General features: G+C 54.8%; 9 protein-coding genes across 9 annotated transcripts in view; 3 read left to right on the top strand and 6 right to left on the bottom strand.

Annotated features, from left to right (window-relative positions):
* Nucleotides 1-326: 326 nt before the first annotated feature.
* Nucleotides 327-1,235, top strand: M421DRAFT_96153 (uncharacterized protein; the record flags this gene model as incomplete). The annotated part of the gene is made up of 1 exon (XM_033598373.1): nt 327-1,235. One exon carries the CDS (start codon nt 327-329, stop codon nt 1,233-1,235), a length of 909 nt encoding a protein of 302 aa, XP_033443615.1.
* Nucleotides 1,236-1,689: 454 nt separating this feature from the next.
* M421DRAFT_425886 (ribonuclease H-like protein) lies at nt 1,690-3,532 on the bottom strand. Its single transcript, XM_033594222.1, has one exon. It carries the CDS (start codon nt 3,435-3,437, stop codon nt 1,875-1,877), a length of 1,563 nt encoding a protein of 520 aa, XP_033443614.1. The 5' UTR covers nt 3,438-3,532; the 3' UTR covers nt 1,690-1,874.
* Nucleotides 3,533-3,838: 306 nt separating this feature from the next.
* On the bottom strand, nt 3,839-4,886 carry M421DRAFT_425885 (acyl-CoA N-acyltransferase). The gene is made up of 2 exons (XM_033594221.1): nt 4,682-4,886; nt 3,839-4,630 (listed from the first exon to the last, which is right to left on the bottom strand). Exons 1-2 carry the CDS (start codon nt 4,808-4,810, stop codon nt 4,001-4,003), a joined length of 759 nt encoding a protein of 252 aa, XP_033443613.1. The 5' UTR covers nt 4,811-4,886; the 3' UTR covers nt 3,839-4,000.
* Nucleotides 4,887-4,926: 40 nt separating this feature from the next.
* On the bottom strand, nt 4,927-6,776 carry M421DRAFT_425884 (glycosyltransferase family 31 protein). Its single transcript, XM_033594220.1, has one exon. The coding sequence runs from the start codon at nt 6,738-6,740 to the stop codon at nt 5,412-5,414; it is 1,329 nt and encodes a 442-aa protein (XP_033443612.1). The 5' UTR covers nt 6,741-6,776; the 3' UTR covers nt 4,927-5,411.
* Nucleotides 6,777-6,986: 210 nt separating this feature from the next.
* On the bottom strand, nt 6,987-7,791 carry M421DRAFT_425883 (uncharacterized protein). Its single transcript, XM_033594219.1, has 2 exons — nt 7,667-7,791; nt 6,987-7,621 (listed from the first exon to the last, which is right to left on the bottom strand). Exons 1-2 carry the CDS (start codon nt 7,754-7,756, stop codon nt 7,352-7,354), a joined length of 360 nt encoding a protein of 119 aa, XP_033443611.1. The 5' UTR covers nt 7,757-7,791; the 3' UTR covers nt 6,987-7,351.
* Nucleotides 7,792-7,938: 147 nt separating this feature from the next.
* M421DRAFT_425882 (glycerate dehydrogenase) lies at nt 7,939-9,385 on the bottom strand. Its single transcript, XM_033594218.1, has one exon. It carries the CDS (start codon nt 9,196-9,198, stop codon nt 8,047-8,049), a length of 1,152 nt encoding a protein of 383 aa, XP_033443610.1. The 5' UTR covers nt 9,199-9,385; the 3' UTR covers nt 7,939-8,046.
* Nucleotides 9,386-10,220: 835 nt separating this feature from the next.
* Nucleotides 10,221-10,889, top strand: M421DRAFT_19163 (uncharacterized protein; the record flags this gene model as incomplete). The annotated part of the gene is made up of 1 exon (XM_033588000.1): nt 10,221-10,889. A coding segment is annotated over one exon (669 nt), but the record flags the coding sequence as incomplete, so codon positions are not given.
* Nucleotides 10,890-12,216: 1,327 nt separating this feature from the next.
* M421DRAFT_75567 (mitochondrial carrier) lies at nt 12,217-13,572 on the bottom strand (the record flags this gene model as incomplete). Its single annotated transcript, XM_033597143.1, has 1 exon — nt 12,217-13,572. The coding sequence occupies one exon, from the start codon at nt 13,570-13,572 to the stop codon at nt 12,217-12,219; it is 1,356 nt and encodes a 451-aa protein (XP_033443608.1).
* A 3,287-nt stretch (nt 13,573-16,859) lies between these two features.
* The window catches only part of M421DRAFT_326502 (purine and uridine phosphorylase), a 3,132-nt gene continuing 535 nt past the window's right edge, over nt 16,860-19,456 (top strand). Inside the window, exons 1-2 of the mRNA XM_033589340.1 lie at nt 16,860-17,914; nt 17,979-19,453. Coding sequence (XP_033443607.1) covers nt 16,939-17,914; nt 17,979-19,453 — 2,451 coding nt within the window. The 5' untranslated portion in view covers nt 16,860-16,938. The remainder of the gene's footprint in view (nt 17,915-17,978; nt 19,454-19,456) is intronic.

Raw genomic sequence — 19,456 nt, 5'->3', positions numbered from 1 at the left:
ATCTGCGGCACTTAGCAGCTCCAAGACGTTCTACAGAAAGTGAACGCCTGCGAACTTGCTATATTCTTTTGACATACTGGTTGAAACATTTTCCGGTCAGGTAATATGGTTTCCTGCGCGATAGAGTGCGTGTGGGCCGTGATCGCCAGTTTGTACTTCCACGAAAGCTCCTGCCTCACCTTGTCTTTCACTTACCACCTGCCGCTTTAGCGAGAATCATCATTTCAAGACGCTTTCTGATGCCAAGACACTTCAACGCACATTCATACGCCAAAATAACTATGAGAGAAGTCAGCTACCCTCCGGACTCGACCTTGAGCGTATCGATGCGCGCGCTCGCAGATACGGCCCTTACCTACCTCACACGCGAGCCGCAAGCACGATCGCTCAGAAGTAGCTTCGGTCCGCTAGTACGATGTCTATCTGACGAAGCTGCGCCGGCGGCCACAGCTTCTTATCGAGGTGACGGCGCAGCAGGAGCCAATGTGCCACAAGCCAAAGCTGAGATCGAGAAACCACCAACAACTCTGCCTTCTCTACTCCGATACGTCGACCATATCCTTATGCGCGACGAGAGCCTTCACAATTATCCACCTTATCCTGCGCAGAAATGCATCAGCTGCAACACACAGTGGGATCGAGTCGCCATCCCTTCAACGTTCCTACCCTTGTCACCGTGTAGTCACTGGATTCACTATCGATGTCTCATCGAGCTTGCTATCCGCGGTGGAGACTCACAAAAAGGCACATGCCATACGTGCAACACACCGCTCTATGAATGGGACGGCATCAACGCGCTTACACTCGCATGGCGCACCGATCTACCGATCGAAAAGGATCAGACTAGCGCAGTTAGTCCAAAAACATACACTCTGATCGCTTCTAGCAAAGATTGGTATGAGGAAGAGTGCGAGTTCATCGAGAAATTGATTGAAAGACGCTTTTTCAATCAGTTGACGAAGCCCAGTGGCTTCTCCGACTACTCTCCAGATCTTGTGCAGTGCTTCAACAATACACTCAGTGATCTCAGGCTATTGGAGCGACCCACCTCAAAGTGGCTTATGTGGAGTACACAAACCGGATCGCTGCTGTTTGGCATGCTGGTCGCAATCAAGATGCAGCGATTTTTGACGGAGCGCCATAATAAGATCAAGCAAACAGAAGCGTGGGTCGCTTGGGAGGAAGGATGCCGGAAAATTCAAGCTAATATACTGAAGGAGGTTCATCGAGAGTGAAGAGGATACTTTTCATCCCATTAGTAAAGGAGCGGAAGCGTTGCGTGGACTATGCTATAACAGCAGACCTGGGGATCAATCGACATAATGGTTACCACTTTCGTAGCTTGCAAAGAAAAGTATAAAGGGAAGAGTGGAGGCCATTGACTTTACTAACAGATGCTGTCACTTTGCTGCTTGGCATCGAAGAACAAGATGATGATAACGCGCGACAACTTTTCGATTTTTCCCATTACCGTCCCAGTTCCATGTCTCTTTACATAAACACCAGAATCTCAGTCAGGCTCTCGCCACTCTTCAGATCATAGGAGGGGTCGTGAACGCAGGCATCAATGTCATACGCTCACAGCTCGTCTCCCAGACTCCGACAGAAGATCGAACCACAATTCCACAATGATTCTAACTACCGAATACACCTCGTAGTAACACAATATGTTTAGTATTTGATAATCTGGCACTGAGAAATGGCTACTGAGTACAGAAAACTACCTGACTTGGTCGATAACTCCAAAGTAGGCACTTTTTGCTACATGTCACAAGATAGATAGCGACGTCGCTGGTACGGAGAGATAGTCTGTAGATATTCCGGTAGCTCAGCCATAAGTGTATTGCGACTAAGAACCAATTCAGATTTATTCCCTAGTCCCAATTGTCGTACCAGTCAGGGTATCCGCACAAATCGTTGAGTTCCCTCGTGTTAAGATTGTGGAATTCGTAGTCGTCTGTATCACCACCGTAAAACCTCTGCGGGATAACTGTGTTCCTTCTCCTTTGTGCCCATTTGTTGTTCTCTTTTCGCTTCGACTGATTTTCCTTTCTCTTCTTATCTCCCCAAGCTTTCAACTCTTTCTGGTGATTCAAGCACCATAGCACTACCTCTCTAGTCGCCAAAGTATCTTCGATGGAGTCGTGACCATTTTTCCCGTTGTCTTGGATAGTGATCCCGAGAAGCTCCTTGCACAAAGTCTTCAAGCCCCATCTTCGTTTGACCTCTTTGCCTACAGCTGCCTCAGCGAGCGTAGCAGAATCCACTGTCACACCATGGCGGATGCCCAAGGCTGCGAGATCGTACTGGATAGAATGACCAACCAGGATTGTTTGAGAGTCCATGTGATTGAACATATCCGTCCGCGCTGCGGTCGAGCCTTTCAATGCACTTCCAGATACCATTGCGGCTTCCATGGCCTCCGGCTTGATGCCACTCCATTTTGTGCGCATATCAGTCACTTGGAAGACTGGTTCGACAAGTGCATCGATTAAGAGCTCGCCAGTGAGGAAGTCGACAGCTGAGAGACGAGCAAGCTCTGAGGTTGTACCCTTGAGACCAATGCCGACCATCTCGCAATCGAGGACAATGACTTGTCGCTTGGGTTCATTCCAGTCGTGGGGAGGTGCTTGCTTGTGGTCTGGGGTCCAAAACGACTTGTCTACACCGGTCAAGTACCGGCTCTCAGGTGTTGTCACGACAGCTCTGAGTGCGTTCACGGTAAGCCCGTAATCGGTAGAGGGGATCTTTGACCATCGAGTATCCCAACGGAATAGGGGAACGCGCACAGGAGCTTTAGCGATATTGGAGACTGACGACCGCGCAGGCTTTAGTGTGTTGACAGGCTCCACCAGGCACTCGACGCTATTCGCACTGTGCAGCACAGGGTCCGCAACAGCAAGTTGCTGTAATATGGTTTCTATTCCAAGTGCATTGTATGATATGTTGGAGCCACTCTGATTCCTGTCACCTGAGGTAACAGTTGCTGGATGTTGTCCAGTTTGCGCCATGGTCCTCAACACAGCCTGTGTTGTCGGCACTGTGTGTGTCCTCCTATGCGGTGCTATGTACTGATGCGGCGCTCGAGGTTCTTGAGTCTTGAATATTTTTGAACGTCCTGATACAGTGCAAGGAAATGGCCGTCCACTCAGTTGCGATGGGCTGTCCTGTGTAGGTGCTGGCGCTGTATCCACGCGTACGCTTATCGTAGACGCTGTGGTCGTCGCAAGGATTGGTCTGGCATGAGCTGGGGAAGTAAGGTGAGCTTCAAGCGCAGCACTTGAAGCAAAAAGCTTGCTGCACTCACGCTTAGTACAATGAAAGCCATGCCTCGTGGACCGATGATGATCACGCAAAGCAGAACGGGTAGCAAAAGAGCGAGAACAGTCTTTGCAGCCATGCGGCTTCGAACAAGAACTCGATGCTTGTGAAGACATCTCGAAGTTGGTTGGCGTTTGCCAGCAGACAAAAAGGGAGCCAACGAAGATATGTATGCGGAAGCTAAAGTACTTCAAACGAACAGTGGGCAGAGGAACTGTCTGGCTGGAAGCATGGAAGATCATTGATGATCATATAGTTGACAGACCATACCGTACGTCTGGTACGAGTTGGGCCATCTCGCTGCGTGAGAGCGTTCGAAGCGCTGGGATCAACATAAGCGCCCAATGAGCGAACACCACATAGTAACGCCTCAGCCTTGTGCAGCACATTGGACGCTAGTCCCTCAAATCCAATCATTTCTGTCGTCCGAACGCCGCAGGCGACATCTCCTCGTATCGAATCTTACTGTCTATTTCGGTCCCTGCAGAGAAGCCTTCAGACAAGTTCGAGACATCATGCAAGAAGATGCCACGGGCGAGTGACCGTCCATCTTCCATTTGCCATCGATTCGAACTGAAAGAAATCGCTCTGTATCTGATTTCATCGTCACAATCTTCACATTGCTCTGTTCAGCCTTGCTCAGCCTTGCTCAGCCTTGGTCCATCCCTTCTTGCGCTGCTCACGCGTCCTCACTTACCTCCTGCGCAACCGTTGGCCCTCTCCTGATGTACACCTTCCCCTCGCCCTGCTGCACAAACCCAACATGCTCATAAATCTTCCTCGCCTTTGCACTCGTCTCTAAATACATAGCCGTCGGCGGACACTCCATATCAGCCCTCTCAATCCCCCAATTGAGCAACCTCCTCGCAACGCCCTTCCCCTGCCACTCCGGCCACGTCAAAAGCAAGCTCAAGTACCAATGCGGCTCACCCGCTAGCAACTCTTTCTTGACCGCGTCATCCCGCTCATGCCGGCCACTCCACGCATCATGATCAACATGCGCAAACAGCTCGTCGATCTCAGCATCTGACCAGCCTAGTTTCTCTCGCCAGCCGTAGAACGTGAAAGCATCGCGCCGGTTGGGGCACACAATGGGAGCACTGGGGCCGGTCCAGCAGGCGGTGCCGATGATGGTGTTTGTGGGGACGTGGACGGCTTTGATCCATGTAATACCGGGCTGAGCGAGGGTGGGCTGGAATCTTTTTGCGAGGCGCTGGACGCGGACTTCTTTGTAATTTGGGGCGCGGAGGCGAGGTGGCTCTATTGCGTCGATTGAGGTGTCGGGGTAGCAGACGTAGAGACCTTCAGCCTGGCGGAGGGGTAAGAGATTTGTTGGGGTTGGGATGGGTTCGTTGCTTACGATTCTACGAGCGTCTTTCTCTTCGGCGATTTCGATTCGGATTTCTGATGCTGCGAGCCGCTTTGCATCCTCGACTGGCGTGGTCTGAGGGTTGTGTTCGGCCGTTTCGAATGTGCGTATCGAGGTCATGGCTATGTTGTATCCTTCTATTGGTCATGCGCCAGCAGCTTTATCATGTCAACTGTAGGCCGAGTCTTACTTTATGCTACCGTGTCAAGACGACAACACAGGCAACAGCAAACGTACCTATACTTCTGGAAGACGCGCGCTTGGCGTGTGGGCACTACGCTCTTTCGAGCAGCTGCTCACTGGCAGATCCTTTGATCCATTGGGCTGCGTAGTTGGTTGTGAACTCCGGGCGCTTGATGCTTACCACAAAGTAAAAGCGTTGGCCTAGCCGTGTCGCAGTAATGAAGATCTACAATATCATTAGACTAAATTACGATATAGCTATTCGTTGGTATTCGCGATGAAAGAGCAAAATGCGTACATGTTGACGCAGCCCTTGTGGATGAGCGTCGTCTTGTACTTGTACATAGCCAGAGCGAACACATTGTCGTCTAAATCAACCTCAACACTAAAATGCAAGTCGCAGTAGGCCAAAAGGCGCCGGTATAGACAACATACAGCGCCGGCCAAAACGCGATAGGTATCAAACGCCTTCAATGCAGTAAACCATGTACCGTAAAAGAGACATCATGTCATAATCATGATCATGAGAGACAGTCGCTCATGGGTTGGAGTAAACGAAGTGCGCGCCTTGACAAGGCGAATATGCCTTCTTGAAATCCTTGATCCGGCCTAGCATCCATCCTGACACGTACTTCTCGTCTTCACGAGATAGCCGCTGCTCGCCGAGTCTGATGCCGTGCGATAGTCTACACTGTGTGCCGGTGTGTTCGTATTGTAGACACTTTTTGTCTTTCAGACATGCGCGTTCGCAGTTGTTGAATGACTTAATTGATGCGCCCTTGGTATGGATCACATCATCTGACATATTGGTCCAGTCGTCCGCCTTGCCTTGTAGCCGCGGCTCGATGAGGTTGAAGAGCTCCTCAAACATCAACGCCCTTTCTGGGTGTTTTCGGACTTGTTCCCATTGTGAAAGACCAGTGTAGTCTTCTTCTTGCATAGAATGCATCGTTACGACAGCCTCACACCATTGCTCTGGGCCGAACCGTAGTGTGGGGGGCTTGTCGCCACTGAACATGGGCCAGTATCCGCGAAGAGGGACCCCGCTTTTCTTCAGCACCTGGGCTAACATCTCGTCGCCGCAGCAAGATTCAGCCACGTCCTCGCCGAAGAAGTGTGTGCCTGGGAAGTGGTGGTTCTCTGCAAACATCCTCCCACGAGCCATGAGCTTATCCAGTGCCCCGCGCGACAGTATGAAGCCACTACCGCCGCGCGCATAAGGCGCCTTCTTCTTCGGCCAAACCGGTGATCCAAAGTAATGCGCCGATTTGGGGTTGAAGTTCGTTAGGAAGCGGTAGAGGTTGTCGTAGTTGACGTATGTGTCCATCTCAATGAACAGGTACCAGTGCGAGTCCGGTCGCAAGTACGATGTCCACTCCGTCATTGGGAGGAACTTGTACTTGTCCAGCTTCCAGCCATCTGGTGACTGGTCGGGCGTGTCGTTCGCGGCTTGTATGCGATCGTATACGTTGAAGTCGGGGTTTTCCCACTTGTATTCGGGGCGGATATGGGAGAGGGCGTCTACAATTTCGAAGCCTTGGAAAGTGGCCTCGCGGTCAGAGAAGATAAGCAAGTCTTGTTTACAGCGGCCGAGGCGGTTCAAATACGCGGGCAGCTTCGTAGTGGCCTCGCCCGCGCCAATCTTCAAGACAATGGTCACGTCCTCCATGACCCCGCTCTTGAACGGGGAGCACTCTTCACCATAGCGGATCTTGGTCTGGGCTGGGCGCGCGGGCGTGGGCCGGTCTTGGAGGATGTCATAGCCACGCTCAACGTACGGCACCATGTCGCGGAGGGACGAGTGCAGGTAGAGGACGCACAGCATCACGGCTGCGCACAGCAGGCGCAGCGGCGTGAATCGCACCATGTTGGTGGAAGAGCGAAAGCCCATGGCATGATGGTGGGAGGATGCAAGATGGCGGGCTTAGGCTTGCTGCACGCGAGATGAAGCAAAGCTCCGTGCTTTCCGCACTAGCCGGCCGTCATTACGTCTTTGCCATTTGGCCCCATGTTATGACGGCCGCGCCAGTCACGGTTCACGAAAACAACCTCCCAATTGCCCTTTCACCAACACACAGGCGCAGAGGAGGTGGACCTAGTGTCTCAGAGGACTTTCTGCTCATCTAACAATGGCGTCGTTGCTAGTCGTAGAGTACGGTGTTATCATTCCTGCTCAGCCTGCTCTTGACGCCACACTTGTTCGCGGCCTCCCAACACCCACTAGAGATCCTACATCGATCTTGCAAATGGCTCGTGACGGCGTGTATGCTCGACAGTACATGCAGCGCTCAGAACCTGTACCCCTCCACGGGCTGCGTGATCGCAGAACGCTGCTTTTGTCTCTGGGGACAGTTATTGCCCCTCCATCATTGTCCAAACGCGCCTCCTTTCAACATCCCGGGCAGCTCTGTGTTCGATGGTATGGGTAGGCCTGCTCATCGGGCACGTCGCAAAGGTGAGTCGAATGCTGAGCGCTCATCACGAGCTTGCTGGCTTGATAGCTTCCACAAACTTCGCCTTCACGCCCCTGAAGAGCTTGTCCTGTATCAGCTTCTTGACAATGGGTTGCGCATTGTGTTTCTCGAATGCGGCGCGGCCAGTATACCGTTCAAAGAAGTGGAATACCGTTCGGTCGTCTGGATCACGGCTTATGCAGTAATAGATTGTGCCCGCTTCAGAGGCAGCAAGCCGCGTTGTTTCTGCATACACAGCCTCGAGAGCGTCCGCATGCTCTGGATACGCATAGACCTGCGCTGGTAAGCGGTAGTCGTTCAAAGTATCGTGGGAGCTTACTATGCCGAAAACGCAGAACTCGCCCTCTGGCACTGGTGGCATGCCAGCCACGAATTCTTCTTTCTGATACTCTGCTTTGCTGAAGCTCATGGCTCAACGGTCTGGTAAATTATTGCAGATTGTGGTCTCTGGGAGGAGAGCGGTTCTTGTGCAAGGCACATCAGATGCATGCCCCACTTGCCGTGCTGCAGCCCGTCGACTCATTCTGAGCCAACGTTGGTCTTGACAGGTATGCCTCGAAGTCGCACAGCCTCACGATTTCCACGATGCACGACACTCAGAACCGGATGTATCACTCTTAGCGAATCGTCTTTACGTATTGCTGGAAAGTGTAGAGCGCACTCGATGCCACTCCACCATGCGAGCCAGGCCCGTTGAACTCACTGGAGCACGTTCAGCAGCTCTTTCCCTTCTAGGTATCTTTCCAAGTTCTCTGCAGTCTCCTCATACCAGATCTTAAGCGTACCCTCTTCTACATAGCCCATGTGTGGTGTCAAGACTACCCTGCTCTTTCCCTTCGCATCCCAGTCCTCATTGCGCCACGGGCTGTCTGCTGGCAGCGGCTCAATGTCAAAAACGTCGAGTGCCGCGCCTCCTATGCGCCCGTTGCGAAGCGTGTAAAGCAGAGCTGACTCGTCTACCAATGGTCCACGCGACGTATTTACCAACAGGCCGGACGGCTTCATCCATGCCAGCTCCTGGGTGCCAACAATCCCCTTCGATCGCTCGCTTAGCACGTAGTGCAATGAGACCACATCCGCAGTACTGAACACCTCCTCTTTGCTGACCACCTTGAACGTCTTCTCGTCATCTGCAATCATGCCTCCTCCCGTGACTGGCAAGCCGGCCTCCGCCGCGAGCTGGTCCGCCTTCTCCTGGGTCAAATTTGCACTCCAGCAGACGATTCTCATGCCAAATGCAAGAACACCGACTCTCCCGACGTGAGACCCAATCTTTCCCAAGCCCACAAGGCCTAACGTCTTTCCTTGCAACCCAATCGCTAGTCCAGTTTGCCACGCCTTGTTTCCACGCTTTCCTTTAACGACCGCATCGTCTGCAGCTACGTTTCTCGCCAGTGCAAGGATCAAGGCCCATACATGCTGCGTAGTCGGGTGCCCACCACCCTGCCTCATCGGCAACGAGCGTGGCGACAGTCCGCTTCCCTTTCCATCCGTGCGTCCTTTGCCTGGCGCAGCGCAAATAGTAATACCAAGCTCTTTCATTGTCGCCAGATCCCAGCTTTCAAACTTCCCGCCTGTTGCGAAGATTACTTTCAGATTAGGCAGCTGGCGCAGCAGCTCCCCTGAAAATGGTGTACGTTCTCGCATTGTGCTCAGGACTGAGAAGGGGTGCAATCGCTCCACTAGTGCTTGACGTTCGGCATCTGTGGTCTTAGAATGGGAGTATGATGGAAGTGTATCGCTGAAGACGGTGATCTCAACCTGCGCGCTGGGTAGGTGGGAGAAGTGCTGCTGCGCGATGTTGTGGTAGTCGTCCAAGACTGCGAGCTTGATTGGTCGCGCATATGCCATAGTGACTTGTAGTATTGGTGCGGCTGATTGAAGAAGTGAGTGTAGAGAAGAGCGTTCAGTAGGTACGAAGTACTGGCAGGGGATATATCCGGTCGGGAATACGATTCGGCACCTCGCCTGAACGTGCTCAATTCTTCATCACGAAGGACAGTCGAGCATCTCTACACACTCAACGTCACCTTGCCGTCTGGCGATCAGCAGCACCACAACAGTCAAGTCTGCTTCCTTCAAGGCAAGAAAGAGTTGCAATGCAAGGCGGATGACGTCCTGCACTCCGAGAGTGGGGAAAAGTGGGCCTTTCAAGAAACCGCGCCTTCCCCTCAGGCCCTCAACACAACTTGCAAATGCGAACGACTGTTGCCCAATACTGTTGCTCGAAATGATTAGCTCTCTAACTGCGTGGGATCTGAATGTATGACTTCAAGAGACCATGACACGGACCAACGTCAACCCACTCCACGCGAAATGCCTTGCGCAGTAGCAACAATACGTCGTCAGGATTGTGCCTACTGGGGGAGAAGACAGGACTTCAGCTGCTCTCAGGAGTTTGGGATTGGAACGGGGGTCTGAGATCAATGCGAGGTCTCGTATGACAGTCGATATCCACGCAACGCGCAGGCAAGGGATGATGTACCACGACCCTTTCGCATTCCATTCAAAGCCACGTCAACTGGCCCTTCTGCTCCAGCCTAGCCATCAAAATCGACGTTCTTTATCTTCCTCTCTTCTTTCAACACTCATTCCTTACTATACAAACCGAGATGCGTTCAGCGACCCTGCTTTTCGGCATCGCTTCTGTCCTTTCTCAACTACCACGCTCCTTTGCAGCTGACCATCAGCTTCCGCATCGAGTCTACAATATCACTGCCGTCGAGCCACTCTCTATTTCAGCGATAACTGTAGACTTCACAATCACTGAAAGCCTCACTACCACATCCATATCCACAAGCACAGCCACCACTACCGAGACGACGACGCTACCGCCTCCCGCTCCTCCAGTCAGCACGCTCACAGTCATTTACCCATCTTCAGATGCTGCACCGGTCGAGATAACATCGATAAGCCAGGTCGTCACATCCTTTATCCCGACGGCGACCTTCTGCGTTGGACCTGCTCTCTACTTCTCCTCCATCGCGGGCGGACCTTTCTTCAACGGGTCTGCAAATTTCACGCAGTACATTTCTGGAACCAGCAGCTGCGATGTAGAGTACTCTACGACGACCAAGACGATATGCGCCACCACCCTCACTGGTCTGGCATCGAAAGTGACCGTGTCGGAATGCGATCAGGAGATCACCATCTCAAGCGAGTGTGGCTACAGCCTGGAGACCCCTACACCAACCCCTGCCAAAACTAGCGCGTCAGCTCTCATCACACCTGCGCCGACAGTGCGAAGGCTCATGACATACTGGCTTGCGCCATGGCAGTCATTAACAGCCGGCGACGCACCCTCTGACGTGGACGTCAAAGTCTGCACAGTGCTCGATGACGGCAGGATGAAGTGCCAGCGGTACCAGGAGATCTGGGAAGTCGTCGTCGTCACATCAACACTCACCTCTTCGATCCCCGTCGCTTTCTCCAGGGCCGTCTCCGGACCCGGCGCATTGATCTTCGACTCGAGTACGTCGTACATCAACAGCACTACCGAGTTCATCAGCTTGTCCAAGACTTTGCGTCTGGCTACTGAGATCGCGATCGAGAGCACCAGCACCCGCAGGCGGCCGAGCACGACAGTGCGACTTACCGAACAACACACGTCCACTCTGACGATCACGAGACACCTGGAACACGTGGCTTCGTGAGTAAGACATTCACTAACCTGAAGTTCAACTAACAAGTCTGCAGCACACCGGCGCCTACCTCCAGCAGCAACACAACGCCAGAGCCGGCGTCGAGCGCTGCCACGGCCGATACCAGCAGTGCTGTAAACCCCGTCAACAGTGCTGTAAAACCCGTCAGCAGTGCTTCGACGTCGTCTGCCACACCCTTGAGCAAGAGCAGTAGTGATGTTAGCCCCGTCTCCAGCACCAGCACGGCTGAGCCCACGACGACGATTGTGGTGACATCGATCATCACCAAGCGCCGCACCAGCACCGTTACCAAACCGCGATCTCGCACCCGGTCTGGGGTCGGTAGTAGTAGTGTCTAGACAGCGGTGCGTAGAATTCACATCGGGAGGAGGTTTTTGTGATGCTGAACTGATAGATTGGCGGGCGAAGCAATGGTGAAGTAGCGCTTTGAATGCGATGTAGATCAATTTGTTTACTCTGAGCTGCGCTTCACACGCCACTGGTCATCTACCATGCAGTGGCAGCAGCACAACCCCACCCTTTTCCCCACGCCATCACACGTTGACTCGATGATCCCTTCCCCACCGCTTCTCTCCCTGACGCTCTGCGTCATCGCCGAGGTCACCGCTGTTGCACATGCATCTGCCACCGCGGAACAGCATCTCCTTGCGCACACCGCACCAACCGCGATTCCGAATCCTCTTGGTGCTGACATGCGGCCGCTTCAGCTCCTCAGGCAGGTAGCGCCTGCGCACGGGCGGTTTCCAGCACGACACGAATATTGTAGCTTGGACGCGGGGATTCAGTCTTGCCCCACACCCACACCCACACCCACGCCCACACCCACACCCACGACCCAAAACTCCTGCAGTCTAGACGCGGGGATTATAACATGCCCCACTTCCTCACACCGCCCGGGGCGCCTCCCACCGACTCCGTCCATCACGACCGACGCTGCCAGACCCGCAGAGTCAGCAGCGCCGTGTGGGTCTCAGGTCTTGGACGAGGGGCGGTGCGGCGAGGCGGGTGATGTGCGCATCAGGGGTGTGGTGGGTGTTGGATGGACAGTGTGCGGGGTGATGGTTTGGCAGGCGGTGAGGAACTTTGTGAGGAACGTGCGGGGTTGAGGGCGTTGGGGTGGGTTTCTTAGATGGCTTCCTTGGACACGACCGAAATTTCTCCGGGCATAGGTAGTGAAATTGCTTGCACGTCCAACACACCAAGCCCACTAGCGAAGCAAGATCTTCTCCCGCTCCCGATCAATCGTGACATTTCCCTCGTTCTCAAAACTGTACTTGCGCCGCACCAGCTCGAACACAATCAGCCCCGCGCTCGTGCTCGGCACCTGCCTGATCGTCGCACCCCAGAAGCCGCGATACAGATACGTCCTCCACCCACCGGCGCGCGTGGCGAGGGTGCGGCACTGCCGCCACGTCTCCTGGTAGGCGTGGTAGTAGCGGCGCATGAGCTGCGCCGGGCGCGGGTCCTCGCGGGCCTGGAAGTCCAGGGCCTCGAGGCGGCGGAAGTGCACGTCCTGCAGCTCGGTGAGCGGGTGCTGGATGGTCTGGGAGGCGAGGCCGGCGCTGATGCCGGCAAGGAGGAGGAAGGTGGGTTCGAGGGCGAAGTGCGGGGCGATGACGGGGCGCGGGACGTGGGGTGCGTCTGCGCTCAGGGGCTGCGTGTCGAGGATGCTGTCGCGCGTGCGCGAGCCGTAGTGCCAGGTGATGAAGGCGTAGTAGCCCTGGGACTTTACTGTTTCAAAGGCGCTGAAGAAGACGGCGGCGCCGAGGGCGTCTTTGCACAGCGAGAGCGTCCAGCCGGCGAATATGCCCTGGAGGCCAATGGAGCGCAGCTTGTGCCCTGCGTAGTGCCACATGGTCTTGTGTGTCCCGTCCAGGATGTCGGCGGTGCGGAAGCGCGTCTGCAGCGCGTCAAAGGGCGCGGCGATAACAGACTGGAAGGCGCCCGCCACGAGCCCCGCGGTGAAGGTGGTGCTCGGCGGCGGCGGCGGGTACACGCGCTTCGTCTGGTGGCTGCTCGGCTCGTGCAAGCTCGACAGGCTGTGCAGATAGGCCGTGTACAGCACCGCGCCGATGCACGTGTTCGCCAGCAGCGGTGGGAGCACCTGGTTCGGAATGAAGGCCCAGCCCTCGGTGCGCACGGCGTGGGCCAGCACAGCGGGTGTCGTCATCCTCCAGCTCCAGCCCGTCTGCGCCGCGACGTGTGGGTTGATGGCGCGCGCATAGCCCATGTAGTCGATGCGCCCGCGGAAGAAGGCTTTGACGGGCGCGCGGAAGTAGAAGGCGACCATGCGGGCGGCCACGGCGCGCATGCCGGCTGCCTGGACGCCCGTGGCTGGTGCCTTGTTGGGCTTCTGCGGTTCGAGGTCATCGCCGCTGCTGCTGTTGTTGTTGCTGCGGTTGTTGTTATTGTTGTTGTTGCTGCTGCTGTTGTTGCTGCTGCTGCTGTTGTTGCTGCTGCTGCTGTTGTTATTGTTGTTGTTATTGTTATTGTTGTTGTTGCTGGGCTGCAGGACGACGGGCAGGACTCCAGTGCGTCCATTGGCACTGGGACTGGCGGTCATCGCATACAGAGGCGAGCACAGTCGGTTTCCGGTTGTCGCGTCAGCGTTGTTCTCACCGCACGGTCCACACGACAGGGGTCCTTTCACACCTGTGCTAGTGGATTGCAGGGGTATCGGTGTAATGTAAATTGTGTAACGGAGTTTACAAGCGAGTCGCCAGTACAAGCGAGTCGCCAGCACAAGCGAGTCGCCAGCCCCAACCAACTTTGGCACCTCCAGAGGCGTACAACTCAACCACATCATGAGCTGGTATATAGATATTAACGCAGTAGATTAAGCAGTATCTGCAATATCTTTTTTACACGTGCGTGAGTTGTGTCCAGTCTCTCTGCACCTCTTGCAGCGCGCGAGAGCCTGGCGGCTAAGGCCTGATTGCTCTCTATCTTGACACTGTTCACGCTCAATCTGCTGGTCAGCCTCACGTTGTGCAAGTAGAGCCTCTCCAGCTTCCTTTGTTAAGACTCTAAACTGCTGTATACGCTTTCTTTTACGCTGTTTGCGCGCTGACACTGCCTCATTAGCCTTCTTAAGGCTGGCAATCCAATCGCGCATCAGCTCAGCTGAGAGCATCATCACCTCAGCGCCCTTCTTGAGCTGGCCAATCGCCTTAATAATTGAAGCTGGTGATGAGCTCTTATGCTGTTGCACGCGCTCACGTATCAACGTTGATTAAGCTTCAAGCTCACGTACGTTGCTCAGCGTACAAGCTTCCTAGGGAGCCTCTGGGAGAGCCTCTGGAGTAGGCGTACACAGCTGCACGTCAAGCTTTGACAGTACAACGTCTAGTCAGAGAGGCACAAGACCTGCGCCTTGAAAGGCTGAGCAGATCTTAGTTGAGGTGAACAATCAACTAAACGCTGCCTTAAACACTAGCAGAAACTCAAGCTTAGTAATGTGGTTAATGTAGTGGCAGATTAGGCTCTCAACCTCACAGCTGTACGCGCGCTTTCATAGCAAGAAGCAGCTAATATTAAGTAGCTGCAGCAGGTAGGATAAGTAAGGCAGCATGCAGAGCATGTGGATATTGTTCTCCTTGCAGAGCTTGTAACAACGCTCTACGAACAGTGACCCGATACCACTAGGATACAGTTCTAGCGACTCATGACCATGGCCCTTGTCGCATGGCATGAGGTCACACCAAACTGCCTCCGAACCTCCCTATATAAGGAGCTAGGAACTGTAGCATTGTAGAGTGGTTTTTCTATATCCTTTTGTACAAGACCTATAGGTGTAGAGAATATATCCTGGTGTTCTTATCATCCTAGCACTCCCATGTGCCTCGCAGCGGATTCACACCTGCTCCGGATATCTCTCTTCTTGCCTGCGTCGTTACAATACTAGCCAGCGAAGATGAGGAACAGCAGAACTGACCAGCCAACAGCGTTAATTGCAGCAATTAACGTTACCTACTCGCGATTGCCTGGCTAGATACTCTTTGGCCTGCCTCTCCTCTCTAATCCTGTCACAACAAGCTAAGTTGTGATCTTACCCACTATAAAGCTAGCCTTATTAAAGTTATAGACGTTATCATCGCAGATGCTGTACTTAGCCTTTGTCTCCTCTACAAGCTTAAACTAGCTCCTGATTAGAGCTAGATCCTCGCATAGAGCTCGCTGCCTATTGTATGCTCAACTAAAACGCGTTGTGAGACTGTCTGTACGCTTAACAAAGTTGCGCGGCCAGTAGACACTAACCTGACCATCGCCACGCGCAGCCAGCAGTTTATCAGCCATATCACGTACAGCTGCGTACGTAGGCGCAAATACACGCTGGTCCAAGTCTAATATGTATCTGAGAATTACCTCCTCCTCCAGCTCTGTGAGCTTCTTTGAGTTGGGCTGGCAGTCGCGTCTAGCAGGCTTCCCAGCGCGCCAGTTGCGCAGCGTTGATCAAGGAACATTAAACGTTTCAGCTGCGCGCAGGCTGCTTTAGATTTAATTTAATTTAAGAACTAAGATAGCAAGTTGAATATCTGCTTTGTTTAAAGCAGTTTAGGCAACGCAGCGTAGAGCCATTACGCGTCCAAGTCAGATAGATGAGAAAGTTGGTGGGGCTAGCAACTCGCTTGTACTAGCGACTTGCTTGTAAACTACGTTACTGTATAGCATAATTATAGGCAGGATCTAAGACCTCAAATGGGCCATTTTCTTTCACTCTTGCCTTACGGCATAGGAAGGGGGATGAAGATAGATAACCTGCGCAGGCACACTAAGGGCTTGGCATGAATGCGTCGTTGCAAAGAGGAAGAAGGCCTTTGCTTCTGTTACTCTCATCAAATTAATTTCAGCTCGCATCTAGCCATCCGATCAACTTCGGTCTATACGAGTAGGAAACGGCGATGCGTGTCGCTTCTAGTCGCACTTGGGCATAACAAAGTCAGCAGAGCCAGCTGTAGAAGGGCTCTTAGGCGACGCAGAGAACAACGTCTCGTCTGAGTCGGTAGCTAGCTTGCCATACATGTCAGCCAGTGCTCCGACAGACACCAGCCGCAAAGGGTGGTCCTCTTAAAGGCAGTTGGCTGATTCGACGGCAACTACATGTCCGAGTAGCTCGACCGCCTTCTGCACCTGTCAGTCGGCTCGGTATGCTATTGCAAGTGCGTGCTGCGACGCCAGTCGATCAGGGTGCTCTGACAACAGCGTCTTCTCTCGCACTTCGACCACGCGCTGCAGCAGCTCGACCGCTGTTGAGGTCGGGCGAATAAGGCGGCAGGTACAGCAGCTTGACGCCAGCGTCATGACATAGCTGATCGACGCGCTTGGTGTGGTGGAAGGAGGCATTGTCCATGATGAGCACCGAGTTCGGCTGTGGGTACGGTCTGCAGTGGTGGAGAAGCTGCTCTATGAAGTCTTCAAACACATCGCCGTCAGTCAAGCCTTGGAAGAACCTAGAAAACAGTGTCCCTTCTTGCATGGTTCTTAGATGTGAGCCTGCAGGAGGCGCGAGTTGGTCTTCAGTTCGCACGTCTCTGAGCTGACTTGATGAGGCCGCAGGCAGCACGAGGTCCCAGATGCCTATCGAATTAGCCCTGGTAACTCTAATCAGCTTCACACGACCACTCGTGGCGCATACCTCGACAGACAGGTGGAAGGTGGAGCCCACCCATGTCTGCGCGGCCCGCCTGATTGGGCTCTCGCCCCCACAAGCAGCCGTCCCACTGGATGTCATGTCGACGGCCCACCTCAGCCTGCCTGCTGCCACCAGCTGACAACATGCAGACAAGCGAGCGCTGGGCGCGTCGCAAGGCTGAGGGCTGAGTCCTCTCCTACTGTCAGGCCCCGTCCTCATCTTGCAGCAGTGGCCCTTGTCTCTTACCTTGACCACCATTCTAGTTATTCCGTGACGGATTTCCCGTAACGACCGCGAATGGCGCGCCTGCTGCGCCCCGAAGACTACACGATAGGATGGGTGTGCGCGCTGCCCGTCGAGCTGGCAGCCGCGCAGGAGATGCTCGACGAGGAGCACCCTGACCTTGAGCGCGACCCCGCGGACAACGACGAGAACCTATATGCGCTCGGTGCGATCGGCGGCCACAACGTCGCGATCGTTTGCCTGCCTGCTGGTTGCATCGGCAACAATCCAGCAGCGGCTGTGGCGACGCAGATGCGAGCAACGTTTAAGAAGATCCGCTTTGGGCTGATGGTGGGCATTGGCGGCGGCGTGCCGAGCGCAGAGGCAGACGTGCGGCTGGGGGACGTAGTGGTCAGCCAGCCGCATGGGACGCTCGCCGGAGTGGTGCAGTACGATGCAGGGGATATGACACTAAGCGGGTTCAAGCGCACGGGTGCACTCAACTCACCTCCGCAGATGCTGCTAGCAGCTGTTTCGAGAGTGCGGGCAAACGAACTGCGGGGCCGAAGCCAGCTGTGTGAGCATATCGCCAAGCTAGGGAGTATTAGCAAGTTCCAGCGCAGCAAGGCCGGACCTGACGTGCTGTTTGAAGCATCGTACGAGCACGAGGGAGGGCAGACGTGCGACAAGTGCAATGTCGCGAGACATGAGGCTCGCGAGCCGCGCGACAGCGAAGAGGAAGTGGTGACGCACTACGGCACGATCGCGTCTGGCAACCAGGTGATCAAGAACGCAGCGGTGAGAGACAAGCTGAGCGTGGAGCTGGCGGGGGTGCTGTGCTTCGAGATGGAGGCGGCGGGGCTGATGAACAGCTTCCCGTGTCTCGTGGTGCGCGGGGTGTGCGACTACGCGGACTCGCACAAGAACAAGCGGTGGCAGGCGTACGCGGCGGGGACAGCGGCAGCGTACGCGAAGGAGGTGCTGTTGGTGATACCGCCAGCAGAGGTGGCTAAGTCGCGCACGGCAGAGGAAACGATCAGAGAGGCAAGCGGTTAGTGTAGCTGTCGTATCTATCAGTGGTGCATCGACACTAATGGAACATTCTGAGCGCATAGCCAAACCAACCTACTGCATACCGTTCCTGAAGAACCAATACTTTGTTGGACGACGCCATGAGCTGGCTGTGCTGCGGCAGAGGCTACTTGTGGAACGCGACTGCCAGAATATGTCTATCGTGGGGCTTGGCGGAACGGGCAAGACGCAGGTAGCGCTGCAATTTGTGTATGAAGTCAAGGAGGCGCAGCCAGAGTGGTCGATCTTCTGGGTGCCTGCGGTAAGCATGGAGAGCTTTGAGCAGGCCTGTGCCGGGATTGCAGAAGCGGTCGGCATATCGCAGGCGGCGGATAAAGAGGAAGACGCGAAAGAGTTGGTGAAGGCGTGGCTAAGCGCGAGCCGAGCAGGGCGGTGGATGCTAGTGGTGGACAACGCGGACGACCCAGACGTCTTGTTCGGGACAGAGCAGTCGCAGGGCATCGTCGACTACCTGCCGGAGAGCGAGCAGGGGGTAGTGATGTACACGACGCGCACGCTGGAGGTAGCGGTGTCACTGACGCGGGGAGATGCGCTAGAACTAGGGGCGATGGACTGGCAAGACGCAAGAGAGTTTCTGTCGAAGTCGCTGATCAGGACGGAGCTTCTTCGCGACGACACAATGACGCAAAAGCTACTGGATGAGCTGACGTGCCTGCCGCTGGCGATTGCGCAGGCGGCAGCGTACCTGAATATGAACCGCATGTCCATCTCAAAGTACCTGCAGCTGCTTCACAGCACAGAGCAGGACCTTGTCCGTGTTATGAGCCGGGAGTTCCGCGACGACACGCGGTACAAGGGCTCAGCGAATGCAGTGGCGATAACGTGGGTTGTGTCGTTCAGCCAGATCCGCAAGCACGACGCTGTAGCAGCGGATCTGCTGGGGTTCATATCGTGCGTGGAGTGGAAGGCCATACCGCGAACGCTGCTGCCAAGCGCAGAGTCAGAATCGCGGATGGAAGAGGCGATCGGCACGCTGTGCGGATACTCGTTTCTGACCAGACGAGATGGCGATGGCTGTGGGACAAAAGACGGGAGTAACAACACAGCTGGGGCAGATGACGAGGAAGAGTGGTTCGACGTCCACCGTCTGGTGCACCTGGCGACGAGGATCTGGGTCAGGAAGTACGGCGATACAAGTGGTGTAGCAGCGGGTGCAGTGCGACATGTCGCAGACGTCTTCCCGTCGGATGACTACGAGAACCAGGCAGTGTGGCGAGCATACCTGCCGCATGCGTTACGGCTGCTTGGTGGTGGGCGGGAGAGCAACGCAGAGGAGCTGTCCGAGCTGTCCGAGCTGAGTCTGCTGGTAGGGCGGTGTCTGCGAGTGGACGGCAGGATCGGAGAGGCTGTGGTGTGGCTGGAGAAGTCGTATCAGCAGAGGAGCAAACGTAGCGAAGACGACTCGGGCCGGCTTTTATCGCAGCACGTGCTGGCGATGGCATACCAAGCCGACGGACAGGTGCAGAAGGCGGTTGAGCTGCTGGAGCGCGTGGTTGAAGTG

Source organism: Didymella exigua (assembly GCF_010094145.1).
Source record: "Didymella exigua CBS 183.55 unplaced genomic scaffold M421scaffold_51, whole genome shotgun sequence".
NCBI classification, from domain to species: domain Eukaryota; kingdom Fungi; phylum Ascomycota; class Dothideomycetes; order Pleosporales; family Didymellaceae; genus Didymella; species Didymella exigua.
Note: the sequence above shows the minus strand (reverse complement) of the source record. Positions and strands in the feature narration are given on the sequence as shown.

What these genes read in the sequence shown, in the direction of transcription:
- M421DRAFT_425886 (XM_033594222.1), bottom strand. Translation starts at nt 3,437, where the DNA reads ATGTCTTCACAAGCATCGAGTTCTTGTTCGAAGCCGCATGGCTGCAAA.
- M421DRAFT_425885 (XM_033594221.1), bottom strand. Translation starts at nt 4,810, where the DNA reads ATGACCTCGATACGCACATTCGAAACGGCCGAACACAACCCTCAGACC. An exon ending in AGAAAGACGCTCGTAGAATC is followed by an intron (nt 4,631 to 4,681) that starts GTAAGCAACGAA and finishes CCCCTCCGCCAG; the next exon opens with GCTGAAGGTCTCTACGTCTG.
- M421DRAFT_425884 (XM_033594220.1), bottom strand. Translation starts at nt 6,740, where the DNA reads ATGGTGCGATTCACGCCGCTGCGCCTGCTGTGCGCAGCCGTGATGCTG.
- M421DRAFT_425883 (XM_033594219.1), bottom strand. Translation starts at nt 7,756, where the DNA reads ATGAGCTTCAGCAAAGCAGAGTATCAGAAAGAAGAATTCGTGGCTGGC. An exon ending in AGTTCTGCGTTTTCGGCATA is followed by an intron (nt 7,622 to 7,666) that starts GTAAGCTCCCAC and finishes TTACCAGCGCAG; the next exon opens with GTCTATGCGTATCCAGAGCA.
- M421DRAFT_425882 (XM_033594218.1), bottom strand. Translation starts at nt 9,198, where the DNA reads ATGGCATATGCGCGACCAATCAAGCTCGCAGTCTTGGACGACTACCAC.